General features: G+C 39.6%; 1 protein-coding gene across 13 annotated transcripts in view; it reads right to left on the reverse strand.

Moving 5' to 3' along the window:
* pcnt (pericentrin) overlaps nucleotides 1–13459 on the reverse strand; it is a 215747-nt gene that overhangs the window by 128891 nt on the left and 73397 nt on the right. For all 13 annotated transcript variants that reach the window (XM_078228833.1, XM_078228839.1, XM_078228838.1 and 10 more), the window contains 4 exons: nucleotides 7874–8007; nucleotides 6099–6210; nucleotides 4279–4546; nucleotides 1623–1722 (listed from right to left, as the gene is read on the reverse strand). In XM_078228833.1, the coding sequence (XP_078084959.1) occupies nucleotides 1623–1722; nucleotides 4279–4546; nucleotides 6099–6210; nucleotides 7874–8007 (614 nt within the window). The remainder of the gene's footprint in view (nucleotides 1–1622; nucleotides 1723–4278; nucleotides 4547–6098; nucleotides 6211–7873; nucleotides 8008–13459) is intronic.

Raw genomic sequence — 13459 nt, forward strand, 5'->3', positions numbered from 1 at the left:
CCCTGTCAACTCCTTTCAATAATCCTAAAAAAATAAGTTCACCCCAAAAGCTCCTATATTCTATGCAATACAAGCCAATACAATCTCTCCTCATTAACTAACCATGGGCATGGCATTAACATCCTGATGAATCCGGACTGCACTCCAAGGTCAAGATTTCTGAAGGTTAAGTGCCCAGATATGTAAACAGTATTTAAAATGTGGTCAAACTAGGACTTTGAATAATTGGAGCATGATTTTTTCCCTCTCGTATACTAGACCTCTAGTTGTAAAGGCCATCATTCGTTTAGCCTCAATATAAAAGCAATATTCCGCAGAGGCTGAAAACATGAAATTAAAACCGTAAAAGCTGGAAATACTCAGCAGGTCAGGCAGCATCTGTGGATAGAGAAACAAAGTTAACAGGGCATTTGTGAGACCACATCTGGAGTACTATGTATAGTATTGGTCTCCTTATTTATCCAAAGATATAAATGCATTGGAAGCAGTTCAAGGTGTACTAAACTACTGTTCCTTTTCTTGGTACTTTCTTAAAACATGTTCTATCTTCAGCTTTCTCCAGTTCTGACAGAAGGTCATTGACCTGAAACATAATCTTATTGAATGGCTTTGCATGTGGTAAAGTTCACTCATCTATAACTGCCTTGTATCAAAACAGCCTGTTAAGACTCACTGTCAAGACTTCGGTGTAAAGAATTGCCATTTTGACTGAGGTCGCAGACGTTTGTGAAATATTGTTATAACATAAGCCATCAATTTCAAAATAATGGGGGGACACTTCAGTGGGGAATAAAAACTAACTTCAGGGAAACTAACAACTCAACCACTGGTACAGTTGTTCACCTCAAGGGCTTAAGTAATAGAAATGTACATTGGAAATCTTCATGCCATGTTTATCACTAAGCAATGCACAAAATATGATTGCATCACAGATCATCAGCATGCAATTACCAAGGAAATTCAAATGAGAAGAGTCAACTACTGTACTGTATGATCAAGAACACCAAAGGAAGGATATACTGGCCAAAAAGCGAACAGAACTAAGATGAGATCCGTGAAAGCCCTCGCTACCAATGACATGACTGGTGCATGCTCATACTCGCTAAAGACATCAGTATATACATTCAATTAGGAAGATGCTTACTATAACACTCTGTAACACAAGTATTGATAAATTTCTATGTACCAGGACATCAAGGGCTTTTGGAATAGTGCAGGAAGATAGCGTTGAGATAGAAAATCAGCTATGATCCAGTTAAATGGTGGAGCAAGCTTGAGGGGCTGAATGGACTACTTTTGTGCCTAGGTTCCTAACACATTTAGGAGTGCTGTCAGTGTACAACAAAGCACCACTTTAATGTGCTATGCAGTGGTGGAAAATAGGCATGATTCACCATACAACATATCCAAGCATTTCAGACATTTCTTCAAGGAAGCCTAGTACAAGGGCAGGGCACTCCTCCCAATACACAAGCTTACATCAGCTAAGAACAAATCAAGCAGCAAACCTTACTTGACGGTTCAGCTGCTCAATGCAGTAAATAGGGGGCCATCAGGGAGCTTTCCAACAATTGCTTAGAAAAAAACACATCATGTTTCCTTATAGAACCGTTGCAAGTTACCTTGTATTGCTCCAGCTTTTGTGCCAACTCTTCTACAATCTGAATCCGGTGCTGGAAGTAATTCTTCTCAGTGAGATCAGTAAATGATAGCATAGACAAACTGGTAAGAATAAAAATTTAAAAACTTTAAAAGCATAGCATAGATACATTCAATTAAATAATAGAACACATTTTCTCACACCAAGAATAAAAGTTAATAAAACTTTCAGAAAGTCTTGCAATTATATAGGCCTTTGGAGAGACCACACCTGGAATACTATGCACGTTTTTAGTCTCCTTACCCACGGAAGAATATATTTACCTTCGAAGGGGATGGACTGGAGGTTCACTAGACGGATTCCTGGATTCAGACAGCTATCCAATGAGGCAAGATTGAGTAAAGTAGGTCTATGTTCTCTGGAGTTTAAAAGGACATTTTGCTAAGAGTGATAAAATATTTAGGCTCAACGGGGGAGATGCTGGGATGCCTTTTCACCTGGTTCAAAAATCCAGAACTAGGGTGATGGTCTCAGGACAAGAGGTTAGCCATTTAAGCTGATACAAAGAAATGACTTCATCCTTGAGGATTGCGAATCCTCAGAATATTCTATTCCAGAGAGCTGTCGATGTTAAATCAATGAGTACATTCAACATTGAGATCATCAGACTTTTGGGCTCTTAAGGGAATTATGGGGATAGGACAAAAAAGTAGATGATGTAGAAGCTATGATCATATTGAATGGAGGAGGTTGTTCAAAGTGTGACATGGGAAACTCCTGTTTTATTTTTCCTTTAAAGCCCACCAAAAAAGCAACAAGTACATTAGCATGAAGTTCACACAAACCATACCAAGAACTCTAAACTTCACAGTATGGAGAGTTGCAGGCCAGTTTACTGAATGATACACCACAAAATGAGATTGCTTGGTCCAATGTGTCGATGGCAGAACTATCCAATTAACCCCACTTCCCAGACTCTTCCCCCAGCACTGTATTTCTTTCCCCTTAAAGTACATATCCACTTTTTGTTCCAATGTTACTGCAGTACTGAATCGGTTTCCACTACCCTTTCAGGCAGTACATTTCAGGTCACAACAATTTTCTGCATAAAGAAATGTTGCCTGGTGTGGCCGCTGCTCCATTTGCGAATCACATCTGTCTCCTCTGGTCTCCAACTCCTCTGGCAGTGGAAACAGTTCTTCTTATTTAGCCTATCAAAACCCATCATGATTTTGAACACCTCTATCAAACCTGTATTCATATTGGAGGAGGACACGCAAGTATAGAAAGCAGGGAGGAGGACTGCGAAATAATTAAACAGATTAGCATTGAGAGGGAGGTGGTCTTAGTGGTTTTAACGAGAAAGTGATGAGGTGCCGTTGATGTAGTCTACATGGACCTCAATAAGGCTTTTGACAAGGGTTCCGCATGGGAGACAGATCAATAAGAGCCCAGGGGATCAAGGGCAATTTGGCAAATTGGATCAGTAAGTCATTGCAGGCAAGGAGTCCTCTTACATTTATATACAAGGCCAGGACCATCCGTCCACTTGGTTGTCAAGGATATTGCCCGCAATTAATCCTCAATGCTTCTTTTGAGTGCCCCCATGGTATGAAAAACTTTTCTGTCCTTCTTTCCTCAGGCTGACGCAACAAAATCTGAAGCACCTGATACCGAATGAAGTGCAAGAAACTTCCATGCCCAAGGCCTCTCTGATACACTGCTGCACACGGTAGCTCTCACAAATGCTGCCAAGCCCAAGTTGCTCCCAATAACCTGCTCCCAAAAACTCCCAAAGGCGACCAGACTTCAGGCTGCTTTCTCCATGACTTCCATAACCCTAATCCAATGTACAAGAGCACAGCTCATGTGAACACCAAGCCATAATCCCATCCCCCAATATGCACCAGATTCTAATGACCCTCCCAAGAACTACCAAAACCCAATTTCAAGTGTTCTATCGATAGTAATCCTATCAATAAAATATGTGGCACATACAGGAATATATAACAAGTACCAGCGAGGTGCAAATTGTAACTCAGCTACCAACTATAAAACGGCTCACAGAAAAACTATTTAGGAGGAAGCAAACGAGTGACGTTAGTCAAACACAGAACCAGGCTATTTGACCCAGTGTTTACCCTCCAAACAAACACTGGAGAAGCAATAAGATCACAATTCTCTTTTTGGAAATCAGTTCAGTAATCATGATTTTTCCTCAGTTAGCTGACCATACTCATAAAATCAAATAATTTGCAAAACAAAAATTCAACTTAAAGTTACTAAATTTCTGTTGGAAACATGGAAGTAAAAACAGCCCAATATCACTTCCTCAAGGCTTAACCTCTGAAGGTGGTATTGGCCAGAGTTTTGCTCAGACTGCTGTCTACGCTCCTACAACAGCGGTTTTCTGATCTCATGGTGTCTGAAGATTATCAATAAGGAAGAGTCCCCTATTGTGCATTTATACGATGCACCATCTGCAAACACATTAGTCTCACTGATAAGCACTGGGATAAATTGGCTGAGAGTGGAAAAAGTGCCATAGGCAGCTTTTTCTTGTTAAATTCATGGAAAATGAGGAGCTACTAAAATTAAGCGCAGAATCTTAAAAGAATCACATTGGAAATAGCATGAACTAAGTGAAAGTTTAAAACTATTTTGATGTTCTATATCACCTTGGTTCTACAGTCTGGTTCAGACTGAGCTCAGATTCATGACCAAGAGGCAGTCTAATATCTTCCTGGAAACGCTGTTCTAATTGGGCAACTTCCTCACTGTTTTTCTCTTGCATGTCTTTCAGTTTCTCTTCAAAGTAGCTCTTTAGTTGTTCCAGCTCACAAATATGTTGCTTCTTTAATTGCTCCCGCTGTTCAGCAAGTTCCTGCTTTAGATGCTCCACATCTTCAACTCGAGACGTACGAGCCAGCAAATGTTCCTTGAATTCTGTAGGGAAATTATAAACATATATCACTCATCATTTCAGATAAACACTAGTACTGTATCAGTATAAATAAACTGCTCCAAAAGAACTCCCTATTGACTTCTCCTAGCTGTATTAGAATGAAAATGAAGCCCAAATACAGGCCTTACTGGTAGCATACAACTGCTCTACTTTTCTGAAACAGCAACATTACATTTATTGCTAGCACTACTAGTTACATTGCAACTTTGCACGTAAAAACAAAAGCACAAAGTTTGCATTTAGCTTCCAAATATAGCCGATCAAAATTCATGACATTTGTCACGCTTATTGTGAGGCTGCCTTCTTAACCGCACTGTTCAGGTAAAGATTTACAGGTGCCCCTTTCTTCAAATGTTTCTCAACATGGTTTGGTTTCTCTGTTGGATCAACACTGCAGAAATCACTCTCTCTCCAGTTGTTGCCCAAAGACATTCTTCGATAATAAACCAAAGCAATAAGTGCCAGATGGAAATCAAACAATCAAGTTCAATTCCATCCACATAATATACTTCCAGCAATGGGAACTCTGACTGATTCTTTCCTTTCTACCAGCAGGACACCGGTCAATAGCAGCATCCACAATGCCCCATGGCAGAGGTCAACTCACACAGATTGAGAACCAAATTGTTTTCCTACGTCATGCCATCAGGAGTAGAAACTTCCTTAAACATAAATGACAGAACAGGAAATGCAGAAAGGATATAAAGCCAAAAGGAAAGCAATTCTAAAAGATTTATCACCAGAATGGAGCATGCCCAGATGAATTGGCTAACAGGAGAACACAAGAGTGAGAAAACTAAAACTGATGCTTAAAGATAGTACAATGAGAGGAAGGGAAAAGGGAGTGCAAGGTAAGAATAACACACATCCAATCACACAATGGAATCTCTAATAAAATATAGACATACCAAGAACAAGTGAACTGTCAAAGATTTATGTAGCGATAATTAGGGAGTACTGATCATAATCAACAAACCCCCAAGACAGTGATACTTTGTGAATCCCAAGAAGACTTGCAATGAAACTGAAATATATACAGTACAAGAGCAGGAAGCTCATAAAAACCAAGACAACCTGACATTGCAGCTTGCCAAATGCTTAAAGTTAGTTTCCTTTTGATCTTCACGTAACTACTTGCCCTCCCCTCACCCCATAATCAAGCACATGGTTGCATGTGCACTTTTCTAGTACATGGAAGATGCAATGATTATTGAACCTGGAGGCATTCCAAGTGAATTGAAAGATGCAAAATCCCTCAGTTTTTAAGGACTCTTAATAGTTGTGACCTCTTAGGTTAGGTACAATACCATCAAGTCTGGTTTAATATTGTACAGCACAGGATGAGAAACTTCACAATTTGTAAACAGATAATTATTTGAAAGATACACAACATAAATTCATTTCCAGCGTATTGTCAAACAGATATTTGCCATTGCATCCAATTGAATGCATGCTATAATATTGTTGCATTTTTAATTTGAAACGTTTGTCTCAAGTGCTCTTATTGAAACAAACAACACACAAAAGATTTACCACTAAGCTCTTCACGACTGGTCCTCGATCTTTCTAGCTGTGACCATAGGTGCACAACCTCTTGCTCAGAATGCAATTTAAATTCATCATAGGTCACCTGCAATTTCTCCACCTGTCAAATAAAAACATGGTACAGTGTGTCTCAACGGAGTTTGAATCATACACTTATGGCCTCTTATTACAGACCCACTGCGAGAAAAACCAGTTCCTAAGTTACTAATACTTAAGGAATCTGCTCCCATATATATGGCAGGGTGGATTCCACAGCACTAGAGATTCACACAATATCAAGTAAACAGTTATTTTGCATTCGTGATTCCGGAGTTTCACCAATGACGGGAAAGACCTAGGAATAGAGGAAAACCAGTTTCCAGAAAAAATGGTGACCATGTTTGTATTTAATGTTGAGAGTAAAACAGCCTCTGGGGATATTGGCAAAAATCAACCTTTTAGGCAAATGCAGACCCCTCCAAGATGTCAGGGCTACTTCAATTACTTGACAGTGCAAATATCACTGAGGCTGTTCATTTGCCCACTGCAGCTATATAAATTTGAACTGAAAGGGCTCATATAACATGACCTGAAGGTCAAACATAATAATTCCAGAACAAACGCAGAAAATCAAATTGGCATGGTTTAGCTATGAAGGCTGGAGAGAAGAGACAAGTTGAAAAAGCACCAACTCCTCTACTCTACCACCTCCAACTCTGCAACAACATCTGGATGACACTGGAATCATGACTGTCCACAATATGCTCCAGGTCCAATCCCATGGTTACAAGGCCAGTAGCCACTTGGGGGAAAAACAAACCATAGACTTTTTGCTAGCATGACAAGAAAAATCAAAAGCAACATGCTATATTAAGCTTCAAAACTTTATCTGGTTGGGAATGCCTCACCTGGAACTATTTCAGAAAAATCATCTGAAATGGCTTCTCTTCCTACATCAGTACCTGTAAAAATCTCCTACAGATATATCCTTGGTCCACCACTTTGCCATGTTTCAAAAACGCGTCAGGTTTCACTTGATGATATTCAGTTCAACTTTGATGCTACCTCTCTCAATCCACTGGTTGCAGTTGGCATCATTAATCCTGCTCCCCAGCCATTGACTCCATTCCTCTCCTTGGCCACTTGGCACCGGATCATTCCCAATCTGGAAAACCCACTGAAATGAGCTGATAACCCTATATCATCTCCACCAAAGAGACCACTTATTTTGCCTGGGTTCATCGTCACTGTAACACTTGCCCAGGCCCATTACCTTGAAACCAGATTGTTCCCAATGTGGTCTGTGATCTCACCATACACCATCTGCAAACTTGAGCTTATCCAGAACGCTGATGAGTGGGGCTCATCAATCCTACGCTCACTACCTCGGCCCCCCAGTCAGACAATGCTTTGTTTTTAAAATTATGTGTGTTTAAGAATCCCTTTAGCTCAGCAATTCCCTCCCCAAATCTCTCCATGTTTTTGCCTCTTCACCTTTAAGAAGCTCCTTAAAACCAATTTCTTTGACCAAGCTTTTGGTTACTTGCCTTAATATCTCCTTACATGGCTTGGTGTTAAATTATGTTTGTTAACACCCTTTCAAAATTTTAGTTCATTAAAGTACAATATAAATGCAAGCTGTTGTGCAATACCCATGGGAGGACCTGGCTTGCTGTCTGGTGAAATCTGAAAATGAATACTGAGGTACGTAGAAAAGGAGGTATCACAAGCCATGCACCAAAGTTAAAACAAGGTTGCCAACCACATTAATAAATTCTACCCACCGCTACACAATGCTCCTTCTCTTTTTCATCAAGTTCCTTCATCAGCTCTTGCTTCTGTTGACATTCCACTTGAATCTGTTCCTGAAGTTTTGCCATATTGGACTGGTGGAGATTCTCCAAGTTCTGACGCTCGTCTATAACAGAACAAGATCACGGAAATTTCACTCCACTATTTTCTGAACACTTATACGGCTTCATAAGCATTTGGAAATGAAAAAGTCATATTGATAGAGTAAAGGATCCACCAGGTTTGGAGCTGGACACACATAGGAGCAGGCTGCGATGAGATTTGCTCACTTTCTAACTGCACATTTTAAGCCATGAGGTGGAGATGCCGGCATTGGACTGGGGTAGGCACAATAAGAAGTCTCACAACACCAGGTTGAAGTACCTGATCAGGTGAGTAGCCTGATGAAGGAACAGCTCTCCGAAAGCTCATGATTCCAAATAAACCCGTTGGACTTTAACCTGGTGTTGTGAGACTTCTTACTATACACATTTTAAGAATGCACGGTGACAATGCTGTTACCCAAAATGGAAGGTGTTCTATTCTTAAGAACTATCATTATTTGGATGACGACAAAATAAACAACTAAATGACTATTACAGTAGATGAAATAGAAAATGAGAAAAAAAAACTAGCTGCAGGTCACATGGAAGAGAATAAATAAGTTTGCCTACTCAGTCTACTCACTTAATAAATTTTTTGGACTTTCATTCAAAGTAAACAATGTACAAGCTAATAGGTGCAAGAAGCAAACAGCAGGAAAAGAAATGAATCCCAATTGCATTCCACAGATAACAATTCTGCACTCAGAAGAGGACTTTAGAAGAGAGTGCTTGATTATTGATTATTGAGAAAATAGGGTAAAAAAAATCAAAACTCAAACAGAATAGGAGCAAAGACAAGAAAAGGCTAAAATCAAACAGATTTAGTTAGTCAATGTCAATCTTCTGCTGTAAAAGAATGCACATTGTGGACAGATTGAGGAAAGGAAGGAGTGCAGAGCTCAGGAGATCCTAGTTCAGAGGAATGATAATGTGCCCGGTTTCAACAAAAGGATGAAAGAAAGGAGAAAGAAAGAAGAAACCTGGGGAAGAATGAGACTTGGATTGCTTTATTAGCGACACATCAGTTTTAAACAGAATCAAATTAATACAGCCAAAAATTGTGAGATTTTCTACTTCATCTACTGTAATAGTCATTTAGTTGTTTACTTTGTAGCCATCCAAGTAATGATGGTTCTGAAGAATAGAATACGTTCCATTTTGGGTAACAGCATTGTCATCGTGCATTAATAAATTCTACATATCATCTATACAGGTTTCTAAAATACCTGTTTGCTGAAAGCTGGTCAATTATCCACCCCAATACACAAATTAAGATGCAGAAAATTATCTTTTGATATTTTAATGACAAAATCTCAGTATTGTTCATGTAGACAGAATAACTGAACTCTTTTTCTGTTGTATTATATTACTCTGAGACATACAGATGCCTTAGAAGGATCCTTAGGGTACACTGGCCGAATACCATCAATAATGTTCGGCTATGGGAGGAGACAAAACAAGACCCAATGATCCTCCAAATCAAAAGGTGAAAGTGGAATTGGATAGGCCATGCTTTGAGAAATGGCTTTGAGAAAGCCATGGAACAACATTACACGGCAAGCTCTTACATAAAACCATGACCAAGAAACACATGAGGTGGGATACAGAAAAGGAGGTGAGAGCCGAGGGCTATACATGGCAACAACTGGAGAGTTTGGTCCAAAACAGGATTAGATGGAGAAAATTTGTCCATGGCCTATGATCTGTCAAGGAGTGAAAAGGTTAAGAAGCATCACACTCAGTCCATAACCACAATGTCATCCCAAAACAAATCTCTGATTTATCAGTTGGGAACTTGGAAATACCTTTAACTATTTAACAAGAAAAACCTTTCCACTTTAACAGTTAATTATATATACACTTTCTGCCAATGATTAGATTACCTTCCTTCAGGAGTCTCAGTGACCTACACAGACTCAAACACACCGACATCTACACCACTGGGCATGTAGCTGATCCCTTTCCCTCGTGCCCACTCACCAACAGGCGCTAATGGCAGTCAAAAGAACCAAATACCTTGGTTTTGTCATTTGTCAATCGGCCATAATTTACTGCATTGGAACACTTGAAAGTCAGAGTGATTACAGCACAGAGGGGACTAAATCAAGTCCATGCCAGCCCTCTGTGGAGCAATTCACTCAACTTTCGTTCTCCCACTTCATCTCCATAAGTGCCCTCCCAATTTCATTTTGAAATCATTGACCATCTCCACTTCTACCACTTTCAAGGCGAGTTCCAGGTGATTACCACTTGCTATGTAAAACCTTCTTCTTCACATTCTCCAAGCATCTCTTATCCAAACCCTTAAATCTATGCCCCCTAGTCTTGTAACATCAGTTAATGGGAACAGTTTTTCCTCGTCTACCTTATCCAAATCTGTCACAATAGCGTATACTTTATGATAGTGATGTACCAGTAATGGACTAGTAATAGAGAGTCAAGGGAGCTGTGTTCCAATTGCACCACAGTAGCTGGTGGAATTTAATAAATCTGGAAAATAAAGCTAATCTTAGTAATGATGACCATAAAACTATCGCCGACTGTTATAAAAACCCATCTGGTTCATTGATGCCCTTTAGGGAAGAAAATCTGTTGTCCTTATCTGGTCTGGCCTACATATGACTCCAAACCCACAGCAATGTGGTTGACGCTTAACTGGCCTCTGAAATGGTTTAGGAAGCCACTGAAGGGAAATTAGGGATGGGCAACAAATATTGGCCTTGCAGCGACACCCACATCCCAGGATAGAATAAAAGAAAAACCTCCATCAAATTCCCCCTCAATCTTCTTTGCAGAACAACTCAAGCTTCTCCAACTTCATCTTGAAGCTCAATTCCCTCATTTCTGGAACCATTCTATAAAACTTCTCCGCAGCTTTCAAGGACCTTTGCATCCTTGCTAAAATGTTGTGACCAGAACTGGATGCAATACAACCAGAGTTTTATAAAGGTTCTGCATATTTTTAAAAGAAAATAGCAGGGAAATCAAATGTCAGAAAGTGGGAGAAAATCAAATAATCTATTTGGTTGGGGGTTGAGAACAGTGAAGGAGTTACTGCACTGCTTGATATATTTTGTGGACCAAAATATAGGAAAGAGACAGTGGAGCAGATTGTCAAGAAATTACTGAAACGTACATGAACTGCGGAGTAGAGACAATAGGAGACTTTAATGTGCAATGCAACAATTAATGTGTTAAGGACAGAAAAATTTCTAAAAGTATGTTCAAGAGAATTTTCTTGATAACATGCTTCCTACTCAACAAGGGAGCAGGCTTTGCTGAATCTAGTCCTGGGGAATGCAATGGGTCAAGTGGAGAATGTCATAGTCAGGGAGCACCCCAGAAATAGTGATCATACCACTGAACAATTTAGATTAGTTACGGAGATGAATAAAAGAGAAATCTAGAATAAAAATACAAAACTGAAGGAGGGCTAATTGAGGAAAAATCTGGCCCGGTAAATTGGAGTCAAAGACTGATCTGCAGAATTGTAACACAGTACAGCACAGCCTATAAAGTGATGGACATTCCTACAAAGGAGAAAGGGAGTGCAACAAAAGCCAGAGCCAGCTGGATGAATGATTTAAAGAGCAGTGTGCAGCAGGAAAAAAAAAGGGGCAATGACAAATGCCAGCTTGATAATACAAGAGAATCAGGATGACTATAAAAAGTAGAGAAGTAAAAAAAGGAGGGGGGGGGGGGGGGGGGGGGGGCAAAGAGACAATAAGGGAACACATTTTATTCCCTTTTATGTTAGCTTTCAATGGTCTTCTATGAGGAGAACACCACGAAGAGGGATGAAAATGGAGATCTATTTTAGAGATATTAATTGAGTACTTGGTCAAAAACACGGAGGTTGCTGGAATACTAAAAATAAAGAGATGCTGGAAAGGCTACTTAAAACGGACAAGTCATTTGCTCCAGGTGGGATTTCATCCTGGCTTACTGAAGGAAGTAAGCATAGAAATTATGGAAGGTACCGGTCATAATCTTCCGATAATTCCAATTTTCCAATCTGGATAGATTAGTACCAAAGAATTAGAGAATTGCAAATATTAAATCCTTGTTCAAAACGGAGAAGGATAGACCTAACAATTAGCCAGTTTAACATTAGTACTGGGAAAGCTTTTAGGAACATTAATTTGGCACTAGAGTGTGGCGACTAGGGGAATTTCACAGTAACTTAATTGCAGTGCCTTACTTGTGACTAATAAATAAACTTTAACGGCCACATGGACGAGCATAACTAAAGAAAGAGCATGGATTATAAAGAGCAAATCACGTCTGACCAATTTGACCAAGTTCTTTTGGTGAAGTAACAGAGGGTGAGTGAGGACAACACACTTGAAGTTGGATATACGGACTTCCAAAAGACGTTTGATAAAATACCACAAATGTTTGTTAGTAAACTTGACGCCCATGTGATAATAAAGGGCAGTCGCAGCTAGATTAAAAATGGCAAAAGGATAACAATTAGTGAGTTGTGACTGGTTCTCCAAGATTGGATGCTTAGACACGCAACTTAAATTTTGGGGTACTTCGAAGTTTGCCAATGACAGAAAGCTTGGAGGTCTAGTAAACAGTGAAAAAGATAGTTAAAAACTTCATGAGGCATGTAGAATGAAAGGAAAGATGGCAGTGTAGATTCACTGTGGTAGAGAGGAGGAGGAGAGATTATACAATTTTAAAGGGGATACAAGAATATTGGCGAGACTTGGTCATGTCTGTGCACAAATGTTTGGCGGAGGCAGAACACATTAATAAAGTAATTAATGAAGCATTTGGGATCCTGGGATTTACAATCTGAGGCATGGAGTACACAAACAGGAAATTATGCTGCTCCTAACATTAAATAAGAATTTGGCCCCAGCTAGAGCACTGTGTCCAATTTGGGGCACCACACTTTAGGAAGCATGTGAAGGCTTTGGCGAAGGTGCAGAAGGATTTATGAGGATTCCAGGGATGAGGGATTTTAGTTCTGTGAAGAAACTGGAGTTATTCTCCTCAAAGCAGAGGAAACCAAGAGGAGATTTGGCAGATATTTTTACTTAACCTATCTAAATTTTCCTAATTTTAAAAATGTTTCCAATGGTTGAAGAATTGATAAGCAAAGGGCAAAATTTTTGTCATGCAAACAACAAGAATTACAAAAAATTACGACACCAGGAGAAACATTTTTAGGATTTGGATTTGGGATGCACTTCCTGCTAGGGCAGCAGATAAGATTCTATAACAGCATTCCAAAAATAATTCAATAAATAGTTGAAGAAAAAGTAGCAGGAATATGGGGAAAATAGCCCCAAGTAGGTCTAACTGCAGCGTCTTTGAAAGAGCCACCATAGACTCATTAGGCCAACAGGTTGCTTCTATGCTGTACTATAATATGATGATTCCCTAACGATTCAGCTGACAGTTCCTTACAATAACAAGCTTGCACATAGAATATACAGCATAGAAACAGGTTATTCTGCCCAA

Source organism: Mustelus asterias, chromosome 14, assembly GCF_964213995.1.
Source record: "Mustelus asterias chromosome 14, sMusAst1.hap1.1, whole genome shotgun sequence".
Lineage (NCBI taxonomy): Eukaryota > Metazoa > Chordata > Chondrichthyes > Carcharhiniformes > Triakidae > Mustelus > Mustelus asterias.